General features: G+C 47.2%; 1 protein-coding gene across 1 annotated transcript; it reads left to right on the top strand.

Moving 5' to 3' along the window:
- Positions 1 to 1,347: 1,347 nt before the first annotated feature.
- YTHDF2 (YTH N6-methyladenosine RNA binding protein F2) lies at positions 1,348 to 23,240 on the top strand. The gene is made up of 5 exons (XM_057379213.1): positions 1,348 to 1,451; positions 1,858 to 1,882; positions 2,191 to 2,270; positions 6,235 to 7,800; positions 22,293 to 23,240. Exons 1-5 carry the CDS (start codon positions 1,425 to 1,427, stop codon positions 22,314 to 22,316), a joined length of 1,722 nt encoding a protein of 573 aa, XP_057235196.1. The 5' UTR covers positions 1,348 to 1,424; the 3' UTR covers positions 22,317 to 23,240.
- The last annotated feature ends 236 nt before the right edge of the window (positions 23,241 to 23,476 follow it).

Raw genomic sequence — 23,476 nt, 5'->3', positions numbered from 1 at the left:
CTATTTTTTTGCATTAAAAGAAAAAATGGAATTAAGCTCCAATGGATTTTTCACGGAGAGGTGAAAGGCTGTGCTTCCACCACTTTGGGGACATCATGGGATGAGCAAACAACTGAGGCTGCTGAATGGGAGGGAGGGGCTGAGGATGGTGGCAGAGGCTGGGTGCTGCAGACAAGGTCTGAACCCCAATTTGTGAGGGGTGGTTGCTGCTGCTCCAACCCTGGTCTCAGAAGTGTTTCCTGACTTGGAGAGGAGGTGGAAACAGCTGTCAGAGCCAGATCCYATGCTCAGCCTGGAAAAGGCTCCAGGGAGACCTCAGAGGCCTTTCCAATGCCTTAAGGGTCTCTGAGAGCTGGAGGATGACTTCGGACAAGGGCTTGGAGGGACAGGACAAGCAGGAGTGGCTTTCCACTGTCAGAGGGAAGGCTTAGATGGAATATTGGGAAAGAAATGGGGGCTCAGGGTGGTCAGGCCCTGGCACTGGCTGCCCAGAGAAGCTGTGGCTGCCCTTGGATCCCTGGAAATGTCCAAGGTCAGGTTGGACAGGGCTTGGAAGAATCTCGTCTAGTGGAAGGTGCGCCTGCCCATGGTGGGGGGTGGAAGAAAATGAGCTTTCAGGTCCCTTTCTACCCAAACTGGTCTGGGATTCTTTGGTTTTGGATCAGGGATCCATCTCCTTCCATATGCAGCCACCTTTCCTCCATTCCCCTTGGGCTTGCATTCTTGACTGAAGGGGAATGGGGACCTTTTGGGGACTCCCTTCCCCAATCCAGGCTTACAGCAGATCCTATCAGGTCGCTGCTGAAGCTGGTCCTGTTGGTTGGCCGGGAAGGGGGCGGGGAGTGTGTGAATCTATGCTTCTCACTCGCTGTACACCCACTCAACACCCAGGTAGCCCCCTTGACCTGGGTGGGGGTCCCAGAGGCCTGCGATGTCCCCTGGGTCCTTCACACCCTGGAGTGCTGGGCTGGGGACGGGGGGAGCTAAAATGTGTGGCGACAAATGAGTTTGGGCTGAACCCGCAGGCGGGCCCCAAATTTACCATTTTTTGCCTTCAAACCGCAGCGGGGACCCCTGGCCCTTTAAGAAGTCTCTCCCTTCCAGCCGAGCAGGGGCGCTGCTCCCCTCCACGTTCCGGTCGTCCGCCGTCCCGGCATGCACTGCGCCCCGCCCCCCCTCATTTCCCGCCATTGTGCCTGGGCGCGCGCGGTGCCGCGTGATCGGGCGGGGGGAGCGCGAAGCGGCGGGCCCGGGCCATAGAGACGCGCGAGGGGGGGGTGGGGGGTGGGATAGAGCGTCCCCCCGCCCCGCTCCGCCGGTGGCCGCTCCGAGTCCGCCAGGGTCGCCCCGAGCCCGCCGGGCCCGGACAAAGCGCTGCCACCTCCCGCCCCGCCCCGCCCCGCCTGCAGCCCCGCCGCGGAGCCATGTCGGCCAGCAGCCTCTTGGAGCAGGTAGGAGTTCCTCTGCCGATGCTGGGACGGGCCCGTCGCGCGAGGCCGCGGCTCTGCGCCTAACGGGGGCTGTGTCCCGGGCCGGGCCGGGCGGCGGCTGCGGCCTCACTCCTCTCTCGTCGCAGGGCCGCGCTCCATTGTGATGCGGCCGGGCCAGGCCTGTCCCCACAGGGCTCGACCCCGCCGGGACGGCTCTGCCCCCTCGCCGGGTCGGGTCTGCGCCCTCCCCGGCACGGGTCTGTCTTTGCTGGGCCTTGGCTTCCCCSGCGGGCCGGGTCKGTCTCCCCTCACCGGGCCGGGTCTGTCTCCCCTCACCGGGCCRGGTCTTTCCCCACCCGRGCTGGGTCTGTCCCCCTGACTCACTACTCTCCCTCTTTCTTTCCCTACGTTGCCGCCGTCGCGTCAGAGACCCAAGGGCCAAGGCAACAAAGGTGAGATCCTGGAGGGCCGGGCGCACCCGGCTGGGAGTGGGAGGATCCCGCCGCCGGGAGAGGGAGGGGCTCCCCAAAACCTGCCGGGAAGGAAATAAGCCCCGTGGCCAGGCCTGGCTGCTGGGCTGGGGAGAGTTTTCAGGTGATGTCTGTATGGTGGTGAAGTGTCTTTGTGCCAGGGGCTCAGGCTGATGTGTTAGAATTAGCAAAAGTTGGTTATATTACAGGGTTTGGCTTTAAATACTTTARGCTGATAATTATGGGAGTTCATTGCATAGATTTTTCTAACGTTGCATATCTTTTCTCAGTACAAAATGGCTCTGTGCACCAGAAGGATGGGTTAAATGATGATGACTTTGAGCCCTACCTGAGTCCACAGGCCCGCCCGGTGAGTACCTGCTGCAGGCAGGAGCACCAAGAATCTCGTGGTTTTCTGTTGCTCCAAGAGAAGGGAATTTGGCCTCCTTGTGTGTTCCCCATATCCACTGATTGCACTGTGATGTTTGCCAGTTGCCTCATTTYATGTCCTATCCTACACCTGCATTTCTGCACACAGAATGTGGTGACTGTGTTTAGATTGTGGTGGATGAGGTGGGAAGATTTTTAGCGACTTTTTGAGGCTGTGAGAACTTCCTAGAGGTGGTATCTGGCTCTTTTTTTTTTCAACATGACTGTCTTTAAGTCACCATTTCTGTCTTTCAGTTTCACTGTTGTGCCTGTGTTGTTTCTGGTTCTTTACACCACAGAGATGGACTGAGTTGGGTTGTGAAGTTGCTTCACGTGAGGCYGTTGCGCTTTTGGAAGATCAGTTCAGCATTCTTATCTCTGCACCAAGTCAGCTGATGGTGCTTGTCAGGGGGATTTCTCTGTTTTCCACCAAAAAAGCTCCAGAGCCCACATGTGGTACAAGTGTTGTGACTTTCTGAGAACTTTAATTACAAGTTAAGCCAGAGAGTTTTGTGATCAGATCCTGGAAGTCAAGCTTGCAGCTACTTTTCCTCTTCACCTTCTCCTAGATTAACTCCACTGTACTGGTGTTTGTTTGTTTTCCTTAATGAGCTGCAGGGGAGTGACACAGAACAGATGGAGTTCAGCTGATTAGATGTACAAGTGAGTACCATAGGTAAACATCTGTAGTAGCACTGGARCAGTCAGTTTGTTCTCTTGGCTTCCCTTTCTAGTTGCGCTTAGTAAAAATAAGCTGTTCTGGTTCCCCCTTTCTGTATTTTTGCTTATTTTTACTAGTCAGTGTGTTCATTTGCTCGTGTAAATGTGATGCATATTTTATTGGAACACAGGAACAGGTTTCTGTCTCAGTTAAATTTTCAGCTAGTGTTTTCCTAGTTTGTACTACGGGTCTGAGGATAAGTATTTTTGTCATATCAGCTGTTCATAATCTTCAGAATTCAGCCTGTCTGTCAAGACACCTTGCTGCATTCAGTCCCCTAAAAAGTTACAAGCCTAAATTCATCCTTCATAGGTGAGAGAATGATATTACTTTTTAAAATCATGAATAAAATCAGCTACTTTCCTTGGAGCTGTCATGTAATGCTGGTTTTTTCTGTCCCAGTTACCAACATCCCCAATTTCCAGCTTCCTTCTAAATATGGATGTATTTCCTACAAGCTGCAGTTTAAGTTTTCTAAAGGCAAAGAGGGTTACTATAATTTTGAAGCAGCACAGTAKTTTATGCTATTTTGCATGTTTGATGAAGTATTTCTGTATCTTTTGTTTCATTTGGTGTGTCTCAGGCTGGTAAAAGTACATTTTAAAATAAGTGATTGGATRTGTCCCGGGAGGCAGAAACTGAGCAGGAGTGAGGTGAAACCACCAAATTAACTTGGTGTGGAACCTTTGAGTGACTATCTCAGTTCCTCACTGTGCTGTGTTGCTGGTCTGTACTCTGTGAAATAGAATCCAAAACCTTCAGAGCTGGGTCTGGAGGGAGGCAAAAATACATGGGTATCCAAGGCTGCACCTCTTTACTGGAGATGGGAAACAGAGATCTAAAAACTGCTCTGAATAATTGAATTAAATGAATTCTGGAGTTGCTTTCGAGCTCTCCACACACCCATGAGGGATAACCATATTGTAAAGTTTCACTGCTCCTTATTGCCCACCTGCTCTTTCAGGTGMCTGTTACTTTTCAGTCCCCACAAGGTTACTGTATGTTTTAAATCTCAGATACATAGTGAATTGTTTTTAACCCTTTAAAACCCAAATGCTTAACAGTAACACTAAGTCAGGTTCTCTCAGAACCCYGGTTCTGGTCTGAGGTGGAGGTGAAGAGGAACAGTGCATTTGAGGAAATAACTGTGTGAGGAGTCTTAGTCAAGGAGAGAATGAGAGGCTGGTGGAGTTTTATTTGCACATTAATCAGCATGTGTGTTGGTTGTACGAGGGCAGGGGAGCAGAGTGAGGTGCTGTGTTTGATAACAGCCATATTGAAGACRTTCAGGTGGAGAACAGGAGCATATCCCAGATGTGCTCTGAGCTGCCTGTGCTCAACTCTTGAACTGCTCTGTTCCCTCTTTACTACCTATGTGTAGGTGCTGACTACTCCACAGGTCATACCTTAATACACATTGTGTTCTCGGAAATTGAACATAATGACATGTGGGAAAATATTTTGAGGTGACAGGAGGAAAGATTTTAATCTGATAGTGATGTGCTTCAGGTGCTCCTGGGGAGAGGAAATGGCTCTGCCTYGGGTTTAGCATGTTCCTGTTCCTTTAAAGATGAGTTTGGGAGAGAAATGTTACGCTTACCATTGAGGGGATAARCATGTGAAGAGACTTTGCTGGTTCAGAATAGTAATAGGAGGTTTTAAGTTCTTCTATTTGTCTTACAAATTAGTGTCAGTGTTGGTGCTTTTTGACAGATTGAGCCCTTGGTTTGGCAGGAMTGAGTTCCTCAATTAGTAAAACCCTGGATGAGAGTGAATTTCATTACTAATTTGTTTTTGGGAGCCCTTTGTGAAAATAAAGGTTGGAGAGCCCCAGACCTCTGAGTTTTTGGGAAGTACCACAGAAATCTTGTCTCTGAACACATGATGTTAAATAATTCCTATTAATTTCTATTAAGTTGTGGCTTGGTTAGCCTCAAACCTGTTGCTCTCCTGTAAGTCAGTAGAAGATGGAGTAGCAAACCAGCTATTTCTGGAGGGTGCCAGGGCCATCTTGAGAGACTTCCTGGATTTTGGTGTGGCACAAAGTCCTCCAGAAGTTGCACTTGGCAGGTGAATACCATGATTCAATGAAAAATGGAGCAGAGCTTGTAGCAAGCCAGGCATTTAAGTGGGAACTGAACCTGCCTTTGATCTCATCTGCRCTGGGCTGGTGTGTCATTGGCTGTGCAGCACAAGGCTGCTGCTCACAGGTTCAAATTACTGAGGGTAATGTCCATTAGCAGGGCTGGAACYGCTTCTTGGAGGGAACCTGGGTTTGAATGGGAAATGACAGATGTTTTTGATGTAAGCAAATSTTGGGGATGTCTGGGCGTTTCTTAATTGTTAAATTAGGCATTTGTTTTTGTATCCTAAAGGCTAATTGGGTGTCAAAAGGGAGACCAGGGCATGGAGCTGGGTTTTTTTCCTCTCTGAATTTGAAACCTGTTTGCACTGTCACTGTGCTGTAAAAGGCTTCTATTGATTACTTCGCATTTTCAGGTAATTTTTAGTATGTGCCCACAGCACTGGAGCAGTTTGTGTTTTGAGGAATAGGCTTTAAATCCCTGTTTGTTTGCAATCTTGGAATACTGTAAAGTGTGGAACTTTAAATCGCAGGAGTAAAGCTGTTTTCATGGCTTGTAAGTTTAAGGAAGGCATTCAGGAACACTCGTGTTTTTCCCACTGTGCTTTTACTGCATCCTTTCCCTTCTTATTCCCCTTCTCACTTCATCCTTTTCCCAAATCCTCCCTGGAACACTATAATAAGGGTTAAGTAYCTTACAAAGGCAGGAAAAGCCCTTKTTGGGAGTAGCTACARCCAGAAGATGGTATTTGGATGCAAGGTAAGAKATACTGGTTTTTAAAACCTGAGCAGGAGCTCTGGGGCTTCCTGGTGTCCAGTCCCACACCGTGCTTTGGGAACACCATACACTCCTGTCTTGGCATGGGAAGCTTTGTCTTTAACCTTTCTGAGCCTTTGTCTTTAACCTTTCTGGCAATGGAACATATTTGAGAGCCCTTGTAACAAAGGAGGTGTTCAAGGCTGGGCCTGTTTATCTTCGCAGCCCTAAGGTAGGGAGGGGTGGGGCGCGGGAAGTCAACACTGCCTTTATTCCTGGTCCCTTAAAATTGGTTCAACTCCTGACAGTTCAGTGCTTATGCTTTCATGGTTTGTTTCTTTCAGAATAATGCATACACTGCAATGTCCGATTCCTACTTACCAAGCTACTTCAGTCCCTCCATTGGATTCTCCTACTCCTTAGGCGAAGCTGCCTGGTCCACAGGGGGAGACCCCCCCATGCCCTACCTGACTTCATATGGACAGCTGAGCAACGGAGAGCCTCACTTCCTCCCTGATGCCATGTTTGGGCAGCCAGGGGCCCTTGGCAGCACTCCATTCCTCGGGCAGCACGGCTTTAACTTCTTTCCAAGCGGGATTGACTTTTCGGCTTGGGGGAATAACAGTTCTCAGGGACAATCGACCCAAAACTCTGGYTACAGCAGCAACTATGCCTATGCCCCGAGCTCACTGGGAGGGGCTATGATTGACGGGCAGTCTGCCTTTGCCAGTGAGACTCTGAACAAGGCTCCTGGAATGAACACTATCGACCAGGGCATGGCAGCCCTCAAGCTGGGCAGYGCAGATGTGGCGAGCAGTGTCCCGAAAGTTGTCAACTCGGCTGTGGGGAGTGGATCCATCACCAGTAATATTGTAACGTCAAACAGTTTGCCTCCAGCCACCATTGCACCGCCAAAGCCGACTTCATGGGCTGACATTGCCAGCAAACCCGCTAAGCAGCAGCCCAAACTGAAGACCAAGAACGGCATTGCAGGTTCAAGTCTGCCACCGCCTCCCATAAAACACAACATGGATATCGGAACTTGGGATAACAAAGGGCCTGTGGCAAAAGCCCCATCACAGGCCTTGGTTCARAATCTGGCTCAGCAGCCAGTGCAGGTGTCCCCACAGACTGTGGGCCAGCAGATCAATAACAGCCCACCGGTGGCCCAAGCTCCAGGTGGGCAGCAGCCACAGGTGCTGCCACCACCAGCCCCACTGTCTGTGCCACCAGCACAGCCCACCCGCTGGCTTGCCCCTCGGAATCGTGGCAACGGCTTTGGCCAGAACGGAGTGGACGGTAATGGAGTGGGACAGACTCAGACCAGTTCTGGTTCTCCTTTGGAGCCACACCCGGTCTTGGAGAAGTTGAGATCTGTCAACAACTACAACCCCAAGGATTTTGACTGGAACCCGAAGCATGGTCGGGTTTTCATCATTAAGAGTTATTCTGAGGATGATATCCACCGTTCCATTAAATACAACATCTGGTGTAGTACAGAGCACGGCAACAAGAGACTGGATGCAGCCTATCGCTCCATGAATGGGAAAGGCCCCGTATACTTACTGTTCAGTGTCAATGGTAGCGGTCACTTCTGTGGTGTAGCAGAAATGAAATCTGCTGTGGACTATAACACCTGTGCGGGTGTGTGGTCCCAGGACAAATGGAAGGGACGTTTTGATGTCAGGTGGATTTTTGTGAAGGACGTTCCCAACAGCCAGCTGCGACACATCCGCCTAGAGAACAACGAGAATAAACCAGTGACCAACTCCAGGGACACTCAGGAGGTGCCTCTGGAAAAGGCTAAGCAGGTGTTGAAAATCATTGCCACCTACAAGCACACCACTTCCATCTTTGATGACTTCTCACACTATGAGAAACGCCAAGAGGAGGAGGAAAATGTTAAAAAGGTAACATGCTTATGTATCTTGTCTGAGTTCTGTGGGGCAAGAGGTGGTAGTGCCTTGCACTGGACAAAAACTGGGGTGTGAAGGGGTGGACTTGTGGGCATTAGCCTGCCTTTTGCTACCTGCCTGGTCRCACCTGGAACCCACACCCAAATGGTAGCCCCTCTTTGGGGGGGAATTGTCCAGAGAAACCACCAAGGTGATGAGAGGGATCGAGTACCTCTCCTRTGAGGAAAGGATGAGAGTATTGGAATTGTTCAGCCTGGAGAAGGCTTTGGGATAACCTAATTGTGGCCTTCCAGTGCCTGATGGGAGCCCACAGGAAAGATAGAGAGAGTATTTACAAGAACCTGGAGAGATAGGACACAGGGGAATGGCTTCAGATTGAGAGAGTAGATTTGTATTGGATATTAGAAAACAATTGTTCCYTGTGAGGCTGTTGCTCAGGTTGCCCAGAGAAGTGGTGGCTTTTCCATCCCTAGAAGTGTCCAAGGCCAGGATGAGGCTTGGAGCTGCCTGATCTAGCGGAAGTYGTCGCTGCTCATGGCAGGGAATTGGAATTAGGTATCTTTAACATCCCTTCCAATCCAAACCGTTCCATGATTCTATGAAATAGTTTGCAGTACCTGTCAGAGCAGGGTGAGGAGCCTTCCCCAGGCCCTGCTTATGATCGACTGTGTGTTGGTTACTTTGAATCTCGGTCTTCCACGAGTGCTGTGCTGTAAATAAAATGTATTTCTCAGCCGTTATCAGCTGCTGGATCGGAGCACTTTGAAGCTGGAGAATGCCAGCAGGGTGTTTGGGAAGTTGTTTAGAACAAGAAACAGGTCTTAAAACAGCTGCCATTCCACCTGCTGCCTACTGTGGGGTCAACATGACAGATGTTTTCCTCCACTTTTAAAACCCCCAGGAACATCCTCCCCAGGCAACATATCCCTCTGCTTAATTATCTTTCCTATAAGGAGACTTTGTCTGATGCCAAACCTAAATCTCCCTCATTGCTGTGACTGCCTGTCCTGTCTCCACTGGACATGGATCAGGTCCTTGTGTTACTTGTGGCTCTTTKGGGCCATGGTGGGCTCTACCTGCATGGCACTGTCAGCAGTGTGGCAGATGAGCTGAGCTCATCACTTGCATTGCAGCTGCTCTGCATGCTGCTCTCAAAGCCTGCTGTCATCACCTACTCCTTAGCCATTCATTAATTGAGAGCCCTGCTCCAGATTCAATAACCAGTGGGCTTTGAATCTTACTTGGGTTCAGCTGTAGTGAAGTCACCTGGGGCTGTCCTTCCCCTCAGTTGTGGGTCTGGCTTATGTTTGATCAAAATGATAATTACAAATTAGCATGAGCACGGCTGGCTGGGAGTTTGCCAAGTTTCCTGATGATCTCTTTAGTTCCAGCAATGAAGAATTTTTCACCCAACACTTGAAGAACAGAATCAGGAGCTGCAGCTGCTCACTGTGACAGTGAATGCAGTTTTTAATTTTTTATATATATTTTACTTGGAGCATTGTATAAATAATAACACTTAAGCACAAAGATGGTCATGTTTTGCAACTGGTAGTCAGCACTTGTAGTGTTTGGAGAAAGTCTATAAGGGAGGAGTAATAAATGGCATGGTATGAAAGTGTAAACTGTTACTTTTTGAGGACCTGGCAGTTTTGTGTGATTTCACATCCTAAAATTGTTTCACTTGTGTTCCAGCCTTTATCTTCCCTGTGAGRGTGGTGAAGCCCTGKCACAGGTTCCCAGAAAAGCTGTGGTGGCCCCATCCCTGGAAGTGTTCAAGGCCAGGTTGAATGTGGCCTGGAGCAATCTGATCTAKTGAGTGGTGTAYCTGCCCATGGCAGGGGCTGGAACATGATCATCTGTAAGGTGTTTTCCTMCCTAAATCATAACAGGATTCTGTGATACCCYGCCTTCAGGGAGCAACAGTTGGCARTGTTAGAGAATCGGACCTTGGCACTGTGGGARAATGCAGGGGAGGGRAGAAAAAGCTCCTGGAGGACAGGTCAGGGATAGATGGATGGATGAGAAGAGTTAATACTAAGTATGTGTAAGCAGAAGGAAGAGGAAAAGAGAGAAGGCTTTGGGAAAAGCAGACAGAACAATGGCCTCTTCTTCTGGGAAGCTGCTGTTTGCTCTGTAAAGTCTGTAAATCAGGAATATACTAGAAATGAGGCTTAGCAATTTTGTTAAAGCTGTAAAAAATCTTTATTCATCTTCCTGGTTGCATTTTGGAGTCTCCTTCTCTGCTTGCTTCTCTTCTTGAGGCGTACTGGTGTGGAGAGTTGGAATTACAATAGTCGGGGTACCAGTGCTGCCTTTCTGAACCATGTCCTAGTGGATGCAGCAGTAGTTGATTAGGAAAGCATTCTTTCTTTTCGAAGGAACTTAGTCATAGGTCTCTGGAATTCACAGATGAGAAGGGTGTTGTGTTGACATAGTTGACCTTTACTCTTTGTCATTTACTCACCCTGTGTTTCATGCCCTGGGCACCTGTAACATCCTGCATGGAGAAAGTGACTGCRCCTTGGTCATTCTTGCAGCAAGTTTTACCTCCTCAGTCACTCACTGATGCACCCTGGAACGTGGTTGAGGTTTCTGTAACTGCTCTTTCGTGTTTTCATTGAGGATCAGTTATTTTTGCTGAAGAAGGGTTTTTTTTTTCTTCRTGGAGTAATTCTTACCCTGGGACTAGAGGTGCCAAAAAGCCCAAACCATGCTCTGTCTGCTTGAAGCATCTCAGGTAATCACCTGAATTTAAAAGAYATATGAGGAACCAGAACTGAAAGCACTGTAAAGTTAAAATGTTTTTTGGCAGCAGCTCCCTGGCTGCTTTTTGTGTTGCTTTGTGCTGGGGAAATCCCATTGTACGGAGCTCTTTGTCTGTCCCACAGYGTGAGATGTTAATGCTCTGCACTTGTGTTCCTTGAAGCTTAAATGTCTCAAGGTTTGGTTTGTTTCAAAATTCTCCCAAGCTGAAATTGTTTCACTTGGCTTAAACTTGCCCAAATCTTTGTCTCATTTGCAGTTTGATTCTTGCTTGCTGCATGACCAGGTGGATGAGCTCTTGTGCCAGTCTGGGAACTCTTGAATATTCTTTTATACTTCTCACTGTTAGTCATTTCTTCAGAATTTCTGAAAGCAGGTCCARGAAATGATAGAGAAAATATATAGTGTTTGTGCTGTTTCCGTTGTCCAATGAAGGGAGAGGGGTAGGTAGTTCAGTGTTGAAAACATTGAAATAATCCTCTTTCTTTTCCTTCCATGTTGCCTGTGCCCRTCCTGTTCCTCCAAAGCTAATCCCCATTCCTTTTCCGTGTCTTGCTTTGCTCTACTAATCCAGTTTTTAAAAAGGTTTGGATGTTCATCTGAACCAAAATGGTGAAGCCGACTTGCAGTGCAATTCTACCAGGAGCAGTCTTGAAACACAGACAGTTGCTTTTATGGTAGAGCTCATCACTGACTTCTTCTGTGTAAGAATTATTTTATCTTTGCTTTAAACAACCAAAACAACACCACAAATCCCTGCCTCAAGGTCATGCACTTGCATTTCTAGGAATGCTGCAGCAGTGACCTTGTTGTAAAAATCTCGTCATGATCTGCCTGGTGTGAAAGGTTGATAGCTTGTGTTTTGTGGAAATGCAGTCAGTGGAAACTCTAGTTTGTTTTGATTCTTTCTGCCTGCCCAGGCTCGAGATATTTGGCTACTCACAGATTCCAGGGATTTYAGGAAAGCTATCTCATGAAAAGCAGACCTGTGCAGAGTGCTCAGTGGTCAGGTTTGCAGCTGAGGAGAGACACTTTGCACTGGGACTTGARGCAGGCTGAGTTGTTCAGCATGGGRTGGGTTTTGGTGGATTTGTCACGCTGAGGATYGGCCTCAAACACAAAGGTGGGATTGGTCAGATTGGATCTGTTATTTCTGGAACTGTGCTTCTTTGTGCTTCAGCTGATGCTCTCTGCTCGTTAAAGGAGTATTAATAGTGGCAAATGTTACTGCCTCCTTGGAGCACGTGATTTAAGAGAAGACTGAGGAGTGTTGTATGAGCCTGTTTGGTTCATACAGGGCAGGCTATTTCATAGTCACTGGAATGCATGAATGCTTTCTGATGGATTTTACAAAGCTCTTTTTTTTCTGCCCAATTTGTAATCTCAGAGGGGAGGAGAGAGAATATTCCTGGTATGGTGGACCAGCCCTCTTTCCTCTTGGTGTTACAGTTCTGGGGAATGCTCTATTTGCTTTGGCTTTACTATATTCCACAGGACAGTGCTCTGACTATAAGATTCAATTCCTGGATATTCTGCATCCAGGCAAAGCCAACTGTTCCCTGCGGCAGCAAGGGAGCACTCCTTCTACTCATGCAGTTTTTTTAATTCGATGATCCCAGGGGTGCTTGCTATTTTCTGCTCCAAATCCTGGCCATAGTGAAATTAATGGATTGATGCACCAGGACAGAATTTCTACTGYGCTGTTCAACACTGCACATGGTTTCAGTTTATTTCCAGGCTGTTTAAATCCTGTAGGTCTGTGTCCATGCTCATATATATTGCCCAGGAATGGAGGAAACAAACCATCCAGCTTCTTCCAGTGGTTTGACACTGGCTGTTGGTAAGGAATACTTTGTGCTTTTGGAGTTTTTAAGCCAGCCCTTAAAAACACTCAKGGATTTTTGCTTGTGTTTTAGCTGTGTCTAAGGGCAGGAGAAAACTGGAGGGAAGACTGAGATCTGACTGATGGTCTACTCATGTTTTCTGCTGTGAGACAGGGTACTGTGTTTTCTCATCCCTAAAACAGGAGCAGCTGGGAGCCCTTTCACTGCAACTGGAGTGGAGTCAAAGCGGTGGAAGAGCAAACCAGTTGCACTTGCCTTGTAGTCCTGTCTCACTGCTAGTATTGTGTTAGAAGTATTTAAAATTTTAATTAAATTTTATTAATTACATTAAAATATAATTTTAATTGCAATATTTGTTAATACTGTAAATCATATTTGAGGTTGACTTGTTGGCCTGTTGAGATGCACTGTTTAAAAGTTTTCCAATTGTTTTATCCCTTTCTGTGGGAGAACATTGAAACTAGAAGATTTATAAGGTCCTTTCCAACCCAGGCCATTCTAGGACTCAAGGATTGGGATTGGGGTTGGGCCAGACAGTGGGGTCTGCAGTGGGGTTTTGAGYCACTTAGAGGCATGGCCTCAAGCAGTTTATTCCATACCCTGGTTCTGTGAACTTGTTCCCAGCCTACTCCTTGCCCTCTTGATGCAGGCAAAGCTTCATGTCCCTGCACTCCAGGTTGTCTTGGCTGGGTGATTTCAGCTCCGAGCTGCAGCATACCCTGAATTAATTTTTCTTATAAATATGTTAGTTGAATTGATTATGAACATATTAATGACTACAAATGAATGTCTTAAACTTTAAAAAAGAAAAAAAAAAGAAATTCCCTTCTGCAGATAAGTTAAAATGGGGGAATGACCTTAAACTGAAGGAGGTTAAATTTAGATTAGATATTACAGAGAAATTAGTTTCTGTGAGTGTGGTGAGGCTCTGGCAGTGGTTGCCCAGAGAARCTGTGGCTGCCCCACCCCTGGAAGTGTTTAAGGCCAGTTTGGATGGGCCTTAGAGCCACCAGCTGTAGTGGAAGGTGTCCCTTCCCATGGAAGGGAGCAAAATGGAATGGGCTTTCAGGTCCCTTCCAACCCAAAGCAGTCTGTGATTCTGTGATAAATTGAATGTGTATGGCTGGCAAATTCCCTGGAAACTCTGTGGCAGGCTTGGAATGCAGAAGGGAGTGTGTAAGGTGCTAGCAGCGGGGGCTGCTTTGTTTTCTTTCCCTCTTAATTTTTTTCCCCCAAGAGTTCTGGATAACTTGCTGGAATTGAGGTTGAGCTACTGACACAGGTATTGTGTTTTAGGTTATTTTGTTAACAGCTGTCTCCTCAGAAGAAGTACTTATCTTCCAAGCAAAACTCTTGGCCAGCTGTTTCATTCGATGAAACCCCCGGGGCACAGTCTGATTCAGTTCCCTGGATTTTTCCCTAGTGCAGAAGTACAGTGGGTCACAAGACATTGCTGAAGAATTTGGAATTCTAAACCCAATTAGAATCCCAAGAAAACTGTTGAAGCACATTGATACGTGGGCAGTCCATCAAGATCAGCTCCATGCACAATGTTCATTTCYATGTTTTTTACTGAAACTAACTCTGCACCAGCTTTTTGCCTGAAAGAAGCTGCTTTCTTTTCTGTCTCAGGTTCATGAAGCCCCTTGTTCTGTGCTGTGTGGTCATTCTCACCACGATTAGTCCTCTTGTTTTTCTGCATGTTCTGGTTTGTACCTGGTAGTAATTTTGCTCTCTTATGACTTTGTGAGTTAGTGGCTAATTCCTTAGTGGTTCAAACCACTGGAGACTTGGCAGCCAGAACAGTGCCAGCACCCTGCTCTACCACAGCAATTCCTAGGGAAGTCCCTGTTAAACAAGGGTGGCCATTATCCGGACTGATGCCTGAGATAGAGAGTTGTTTGTAACTCTTCCAATGACTAGTGCCCAGTATGAGCCTTTTTAATTTACACACAAGTCATGTAACAGTTTGTTTCAGCAGTTAATAATGAACCATTTGGGGTTTGTGCTTAGAACTTGGAAATTTCGGTTCTTTATAATTAGTTTTTTTCTTAAAAGGACAATGCYGAGCTGCTTTTTTGGTATGGTTAACTGCAGAGCTTTTGTAATGTAATCCCAATTTGGAATRCTTAGATAAAATCTGCCTAAAACTCTTGTCTTTTGTTTCTAATCTTGKGAAGAAAGGAAACCACACTCCTTAGTTTCCTGGGTAAAGGCTCTGCTCTCTCCCTCYCAGCTCTGTTATTTGTGGTACCATCTCCCATAAAATACCTTCAGAGAATTYGCCGTCATCATCTCAAAATTTAGGAAATCATGACGCCCTGATCATCAGCCTTTTGGCTGTTGCAGCCTGATTTGGAGTTCAGCTGATTCCAGAGCTGTGTTCTTGATACACTTAGAGGAGGAAAAAAAAAGATGAAATACAAAACTGTTCCTGTGAATGTGGCTTTGTGTTCCCTTTCAAGTGCCTGTAAAATGATGGGACACACTATAGGGAGTGTTGTCTCTTTTACTTGAGCCTGTGAATTCAGCTCTTCTTGGCTGACAGAATCAGACAAATAGATCTCTTGTCTTCTCATAATACAGCATATTATGGTGTGTTTTTCTTGCAGCATGAAGTGTCTCWTCTGTTGTTTAGGATGGAGGTGGTCTTTAAGCCTCAAGTGGCAGTAAAACTTCAGCRGGTCAGGTCAAAGTCCAGTTGTGTCTCACATAGCTGCAGGAGCAGCAGGTCTGCTGTCACAGAGAGAGATATTGCTTGGSCATCCCTGCTCTATGTTTCCAGGTAAAAAGTCCTGTGTGCAGCTGGCGATAACACAGTTGAGGGCAAACACTTGTAAGGACAATGCAGGCACATATCCATCTCTGAAGGTTTTCCTTCCCTTGAACAATATAGGGCTTTGGAATTTCTGTAACCCTGAGGATGCATCTTTATCAGTTCATGATTTTTTTTTTTCATCAAGTCCAAGATCTTGGTGCATTCCTTGAGCATCCACAGGATCTTAAGTTCTTCAGCTTAATTATGTGTTGTGTGGGGAAATGCATCCTTTTGGTTTGCGTTGAGTCCGCCTCATGATTCCCCCTTGTTCTTGTATGAGAAAAGGGGGTGAGCAATTATTTCACTGTCTTCTCTGTGCCTGCTGTGCTTTTCTGGTCATCCAGGCCAGAGAGCTAGAGCATAATGGTTCTGTAGATGGAAACGCTTCTGTCCCTTGCTCATCCCTGTTTTTCTTTGACCCTTTTCCAGTTCTCCTTCATGCCTGTGGAGGTGGAAAGGAGCAGAGCTGCATTCTGCTCAGGGTAGATCCTGTCTGGGTTTGTGTAACAGCACAGTGTTRTATTTTGCTCAGGGTGATGTTTGCTTTTCTTTAGGATAGGCAATTTCCTGGAGTTACAGATCGTGTTTCCGATGGTTAATGGTCAGTTTGGAGACTGTAATCTTGGAATTAGGGTAGGGATTTTTCCCATRTGCATCATTTAATTTTCTCAACCAAGTAGACCAAGTGTCCTGTAAAGTTCAGCAGCTTTTTCTCACAAAGTCTTCCACTTTCTCAACTGCTGTTTTTATTACCTAAATAGCTTAGTATAATCAGTAAACTTGATTGCTGTTATTCAGTCCTCTTTCTAGATGTTTTATAAATATATGGAGCCATAGATTCCACTGAAGCTCCATGGGTTTTTAGTCCTTGGCATTGCACCTGCRTGGTGTGACAGAGGGCACTGCCAAGGCTTTATTAACTCTACAGCAGTGAAGATTCTGAAACATTCAAGTGGAGTTCCTGTTCGTCTTGTGGCACTCATGCTAAGACTTCTTGCCTGAGCAATGGTTTAAGGTAATCAAAGTAATGGGGTGTATTTCCRTTGTAGTGATGGGGAAGAATAAAAAAATGCCCTGGTTGTTGAAGTCTAGGAGAATTTTCTTCCTTCCTAATAACTGGAAAGGACTTGTGTTATTTTGCTTGTGCTCCAAACTCAGCCAGTCCAGTTCCAGTCTGTGTTGTGAGCCCAGTTGTGCTCCCATGGAATGCCACTGTGAAACTTCCCACCTTGCTTTGTCACCTTTGCTCTAAATATTCGTGCATATTCTCAGGTTTTCACCATTCTGTTTCCTGCCCTGTGGGACAGGAGTCCCTGTGAGAGAGTAGTTATAAATATTTATGGAAATKGGGCTGCTTTATTCAGGCAATTAAATGTGATGTTTAAGCAAGAAGAGGTCTGTTCTTTGTAATTGAATGTGTCASTTTTTAAAGGTGCCTGGCAAGATGCTGGGGAAAAGCAATGTGCCTGAGGATATCCAATAGCTTGGACCACCTTGTGTAAATCCCTTYGTAGAGGAAAAGCCTTGGTTGTGTTCATACCCTTCTTGTCCCAGGCTGGTTGCTCTGGCATGGAAATAAGTGTCCAATGCCATGTGTCTCTGCTTGGCACCTGCTTTTTCAGTGATGTGAGTTTGCTCCATTTAAGTTTTGTGGATATTTGTGTTTTCTCTGTTAGATTTTGMTCTGTAGAACAAAAGACCTTTCTTSCTCTGACAAAGAATCACTTTTTCCATTATCTCCTGTCCTTGGTTCTGAGCCCCACTAAGTGAATGGAAAGTAGGATGAAGGTGCCAGGCTATAACCAGATCACTACGTGATTTTTATCCCCATTTCTAGACTGGGATGTAGCTTTTTTTGTAACCCTGATGACTTTCTAATACTGACAACAGAAAAAAGTCATGTCTGACTTGTTAATACTGGGACTCAAGACTGCTTGTGGAGCATAATATAGAACTAATGCATCATCCGTCATTTGTGCTGTGTCTGTTCTTGAGCAGATCCTTCTGAGAGGGCCAGACACTGCTGTAACTCCTGATTTTTAAGGTTGTGATCTAAGATGCTTGCCTTGGAGACACTGGTACATGGAAATCTCACTGGGTTGCTTGGCTGGGATTGCATTAAACAGCAAAGTACAACATCATGGGCTGAGTGGGGCTTTTGAGGTGCTTGATCAGTGAGAGGTAGGGGGGGATAGTGTGTGTGTGTGTGTGTGKGTATTAAGGCCAGGGTTTGATTACAGGCTCCCCAGGGAATGGTCACAGGCCCCAAGGCTGCCAGAGCTMAAGGAGCATTTGGTCAACACTCTCAGGCATAGGGTGGAATTGTTAGGGTGTCCTGGGCAGTGCCAAGAGCTGGACTTGCTCATCCTTGTGGGTCCAACTCAGAATATTCTGATTAGCAGTCTCAGCCTTTTGAGGAATGACACTGGGGGTTCCGATGCTCCAGTGGTGAAATCTGCTGTTTCCTCTATGGGCAGGCACTTGGCGAGGGATGCTTTTTCCTTGGAGGAGCTTCTTAGGCTGAACTAAGGCTGTGCCTAGCCTGGTCTGCCCAAGGGCTTTGGGCTTCTCCAGCTCAGGGAGGTCAGAACAGACCAGAGTTTGTGTGCTGCACAGCTGGGAGCRGTGCCCTGACTTCTTCTCCAGGCCCTCCTTTGGCTTAGTCTGCTATTTCCCTGTCTATAGTATGGCAGTAAAATCCTTAGGGAGTGTTGACTGAACCTTGGTTATTAATTGAGGTAAGAGCCTCTGAACAAATGGGCAGCATTGTCTCTCATTGTCATCATGTCAGGTACAAAATCTTGAGCCTTTTATTGTTGGGTCCCTGCAGTGTRAATAGATAAGGTGATCTCTCATTGCTCCTGTAATCAGGACTTGGCTTGTGATGTGACTGTAGCCCYTGGGGACTGAAGCTGCTTTGAGTGATATGATTAGAGAGGACTCCTGTTTGCATACTTGCCCTGTGTGAGCTTGGTGCCAGCCCAGTGACTGGGTGTCAGCACRGGATTTGAGCCATGGCATATATCATTCATTTCCATGCAATGCTRCTCTTCCCCTTTCTGTTCCTGAGGGGTTTGATGGATGGGGATGAGCCTCAGCAGGTGTCTTTCTTGCTCATCCCATGTGCATCAGTAAGATGCAGCCCAAGTTTRGTGAAAGTGCAGCCAAAGAGCACAGAACACTTCCTGATGGAATCCCGTTGCTTYCCAGGGATTGTATCCCAGAGCAAAGCCCAGTGTGTGTGCACAGATGCTGCTTTGCCTTCTCCTGGGCTGTTGTGTAACTGGGTGGGCTTACACTGTTCCACAGCCTGTGGATTCAGAGGATGAGCCAGGAAGGACAAATGTTTACAACCTGGTCGAGCCTTGCTATGTGTTCTGGTAGATCTGTCTGGTGGTTGAATGTTCACTGTAACACCCCAAGGACCAAAGTGTCTGGCACCCCTCTGCTCTGCTCAGGTGAGACCTTAACTGCGGTGCTGCATCCAGCTCTGGGAATTCCAGCATCACAAAAATTTGGAGCTGCTGGAGTGAGTCCAGASAAGGCCACAGAGATGCTCCAAGGGCTGGAGCCAGGCTGGAGCTGGGCCTCCCTTTTTGGGAAGGTTTCTAAGGATAGATTGCACACCCTGGCACATGCTGTTGTCCCAGACTTTCCTCACCTGGAGGAGAGAAGGCTCCAGGGAGACCTTGCAGATGCTTCTAATGCCTAAAGGGGCTCCAAGAGAGCTGGAGAGYGACTTTGGACAAGGGTCAAGAGAGACAGGACAAGGAGGAATTGCAACAACTGAGGCACGGACTCCACGTTGGCATGTGAAGATGTGAAGACTTCTATTGCGCAGTAGTAAATTCCTTATATATCGTAAATTAACCTGGAAGTAATTCTACACTGCAACACACTCCAATCAATTAYCTTGTCTCATAATAYTGCCTTTTATGGTRCTAGGTAAACAATACCTTTTACAGTAGCGGTGTTCTTTTAGTCTTGCGTGAACGAGTAGTTCAGCCTGGAGAAGGTTGGATGGAACTTCTCTTGTGGCTTACCTACTTAACTTGTGATCAGTTATGTTTACTAATTCTAAGGCTTCTTCCGCAGCAAGGACAGGAGATAGGCCTGACTTTCAAGGTCTGTTGTTTTGCTGTTACCACTGTCAATGTTCTGTAACCTTACAAGGAATGGCTTCCTACTACCAGAGGGCAGGGTTGGATGGGATATTGGGAAGAAATTCTTCCCCATGAGGGTGGTGAGGCCCTGGCACAGGTTGCCCAGAGAAGCTGTGGCTGCCCGCAGATCCCTGGAATTGTTCAAGGCCAGGCTGGACAGAGCTTAGAAGAAACTGGTCTAGTGGAAGGTGTGCCTGCCCATGGCAGGGAGTGGAACAAGATGAGCTTTCAGGTCCCTTCYGCTCTACACTAGTCRGATTCTTTGSTTTTGGATCAGGGACCTTTTGGGGACCCCCTTCCCCAATCCAGGCTTACAGCAGGTCTGAAGTGAAGGTGTTCACTTTGGTCCCCTCTCTGGCTTGGAGACATGGGGACATCTGCTCTAGCCTCTTSTGGTGCACTGGTATTAAAGGGGAGATTTTCCTTGGGGTTGGCTCTTTGTTAGCTGCATGCAGGCCTTGGGTGCAACATCACAWTGTCAGTGGGAAGAGGTGATTGATTGGAGTCCAGCTGCTCAGCTAACAGTGATGTGTGCAGCAGGATCCTTGGCTACTGTCCCAGCCCAGGACATTGGCYCTGGAGATGCACAGCGGGTGATTGAACCTGGCAGCTGGCTTATCCCATGTCTGCATTCAGGAAGCGGTGCCATCAGCTCAGGCAGTTGCAGCTGCTTCCCAAAGGAATGTGTCACGTTGCCATCTGTCCCTGCGTAATRTAACATACTGGCTGCTGAGCCAGGAACAGGACTTGGCATCTTCCTTTGGATTTGTGGCTCTCGTGCAGTGCTCTCTGTGTTCAGGCCTGGCTCTGCTTCCCACCCTGGCTGGGTGGGAAGTTAGATTTTGCTGTGGTGCAGTGGCGTTTTTTGCAATGAGAGCACCTCCAACAGACTTGGGCAGAGCTACAGGAAAAGATAGGAACTAAATCGACTTGTGTTGGGTAATTGTTCTCGATGAGAACCTGTACCTTGGTCTGATTCCTGTCCCCAGAAGACAGCAGAGGATCATGCTGGGCGCACTTTGCATCCAGCTCCTGCAGAGGAGTTGGAGATGAAGCCTCCTCGAGTATGTGGCCAAAGCCAGTCATGTTGTTCTGAGCTAAAGGCCAGGCCTCCCTTTTTGGGAAGGYTTCTAAGGATAGATGGCACACCCTGGCACATGCTGTTGTTGTCTCAGGCTTGAAGCTGCTTGGGGGYCAGCTCTCCCCAGATTTAGCAGTAGCAAAGGATGGGGTGTCCTATAGTGGGCTGTGTGCTTGTGGCAGAGGTTGTGAGCTGCCAAGGTGGATGGGAAGGTGCCTCCCATCACCAAGTTAGCATGGGACTGTGGGAAGCAGGAAGGGARCTCTGTTGCTGCCCTTATTTCAGCGGATACAACTCCAGGCAGAGTATCTGACATGCACAGAAACACCCTGAGCTGAATCAAAGCACCAGGTTCAGAACTATGACAGCATCTCCTCTCTGAGTGAAGAGGGAAAACCTGCGATACTTGTGGGTACCTGCTGCAGGTGTGGCTTCGCTGTGAAAGTTGGATGGACTTGACACCTCTTGGACTGGCTGAGTGGTGATGGCCTTGCTCTGGGGGAGCTGGAGCCCTGCAATGCCTGTTGTGCCCAGACTGCATGGATCTGTCTGTGCTCAGGGAAGAGGCAGAGCCAGGGAGGAGCATCAGCTCAGGGCCCTCTGACAGCTCCCAGGTTTCACTTCTGAGGTGGTGTCTTATCTTCTGGGAATGACATTGACCACCTCATAACCCTTTGAAGAAGCCTGGACTTCCTTCTGTGAGAGCTTCTCATAGCTTCTCACCTACCCCTAACCCAAAAAGAACCCAGAAGAGATGGGCACAGGGTGCTAAGAACAGCAGAGGGTATGTCAGCCCTTGATGATGTCTGGGGGTATTTGGTGCTGTGCTGCCTCTTYGTTTTGATGTGTATGTTTAGACAGRGTGTTTCTGCAGTGCTGGAGGAATACTCAGGGTTGATAGCAATAGTCAGTGGGAAATTCCTGCGAAGTTCTTGTTTTTCGTGTGAGACACCATCAAGTAGWATCAGAGGTATCAGGGAGGCTTTTCTGCTGGGGTTTGGGACTGTTTCAATCGCTGCTGACCTGAGGCTGATGTCAGTGCTATCTGGGTTTGAGCTCCAGCCTGCTTTGATGCCCACATGGGAGTTCAGGTGGGATTTTTTCCTGGAACCATATAATGGTTTGGGTTGGAAGGAACCTTAAAAACCATCTCATTCTAATGCAGGGATACCTTGCACTAATGCAGGCTGCTCCAAGCCCTGTCCAGCCTGGCCTTGGACACTTCCAAAGGATGAGGCTGCTGCAGCTTCTCTGGGCAGCCTGTGCTAGGGCCTCACCAGCCTCATGGGGAGGATTTCTTCCCARTATCCCATCCAACCCTGCCCTCTGGCAGTGAGAAGCCATTCTCCTTGTCCTGTCCCTCCAGACCCTTGTCCAAAGTTTCTCTCCAGCTCTGTTGGAGCCCCTTTAGGCACTKGAAGGGGCCTCTGAGGTCTCCCCAGGTGAACACCCCCAGCTCTCCCAGCCTACTTCCAGAGCTGAGGGGCTACAGCCCTCAGAGCATTTCTATGGCCTCCTCTGGACTCGCTCCAGCAGTTCCACATCTTCTGATGCTGGAATCCCCAGAGCTGGAGGCAGCTCTGCAGGTGGTGAATCACSTGAGATGAGGGAAAAAAGGAGAAGGAGAAGCTGTGCTGGACCTTAGCAATATCACATTGCTGCAGTAGCAGCACCTCTTTTGACAAGAGTAGTGCTCTTTTCCTGGCTCTGCTGGGACAGGCTCCATGGGAGAGCCRCGTCTTAGAATGCTGATGTGTGACAGTGGTGAATAAAACTGCTCTCAGCTAATATGACTTCTGTTATTTCTTTTGCAGGAACGCCAAGGCCGTGTCAAGTAAAAGGCCATTCGTCCCCCACAGACTGCAGCAGAGATTGCATCCCAGCTGTCTTTCAGAGAGAAAGGAGCAAGAGTATCCCAGAGAGAATTAGGACTTTTTTTCTTAATTCCTTTGACTTCAAAAAGACTTTTGCAAACTTCCAGTAAAAAAAAAAAAAGAGGTATTGGAATATTGCAAGGCATAGGACTGAAAACAAGAAAAAAAAAATCCCTTGTAGGTAGAGCAGAGATAAAACCTGTCCCCTTTCTTTTGGCTTTGGTTGTAATTTCAGAGCATACGCTTTGTTTTTTGTCTTTTTACTATGGTTTTTGGATTTYCAAGTCCATAAGTGGCATATGCCTTTTTTTTTCTCTAATTTTTAAATCCCACCATTTCCCTCCTTCCACCCAGTTGTGCCTCCTTCCCTGGTTTTGACATTTGCACTTGGAACGCTGAATTGTAACAGCCACCATGCAAAGTGGAGTAACTTTATTTTTCTTTCTTTCCCTGGCCTGGAAGAGGAGCAATTCTATGAGGAARTCGGGGTTTTGGCCTAAGAAGAATTGAACAGAAAATTGCCCACRAGGTTGTGTCTTAAAGGTGGTTCATTTTTCTCCTTTGTTACTCAGAAGTAAAGTACTAGGAGTCCTAAAACATGTTCTGTTCTTGTGCATTATATGGATTTAAAGATTAAGTCTGAGTTTGATTTTTTGAAAGCTGAGAACAGTGGTAAAAATTAACTTTGTTTACAGGAAAAAGAATTTTGGACAATAAAAAGCCCAAAACAAACCAAACCAAGGAAGAAATACTGTAAAATGTGTAGTGACTATGTTTCAGTTTCTTGTTAAGCCAATGAGGAATGGGCGTTGCCTTTCTTTTCACCATTAATCACTTCTCAATAATAAATGTGAGATCCTGTTGAGCATCACTGCTGTCTCCTGCTCCCTTCCCTGTGCTGTCAGCTCCTTGGATTCCAACTATAGGAAAAATACCTGAAAATAAGGAGTAGAGAGGTGATTTCTCCTTGGGTTTGAAACAGGATGCTTTCACCTGGGCATCTCTAGYTCAATCCTGGGGCTGTTCCCAGCCCTTTGGGATTGTTGTGGCTCCCTAATGGGGCCTGGCTCCAGGTGCAAGCAGGAGGTGATGCAGAGATGTCATTTGGTGCACCTCAATGTCAC

This window comes from Malurus melanocephalus, unplaced genomic scaffold, assembly GCF_030028575.1.
Source record: "Malurus melanocephalus ecotype Western Australia unplaced genomic scaffold, MMel_1.1 scaffold_393, whole genome shotgun sequence".
NCBI lineage: Eukaryota > Metazoa > Chordata > Aves > Passeriformes > Maluridae > Malurus > Malurus melanocephalus.
Note: the sequence above shows the minus strand (reverse complement) of the source record. Positions and strands in the feature narration are given on the sequence as shown.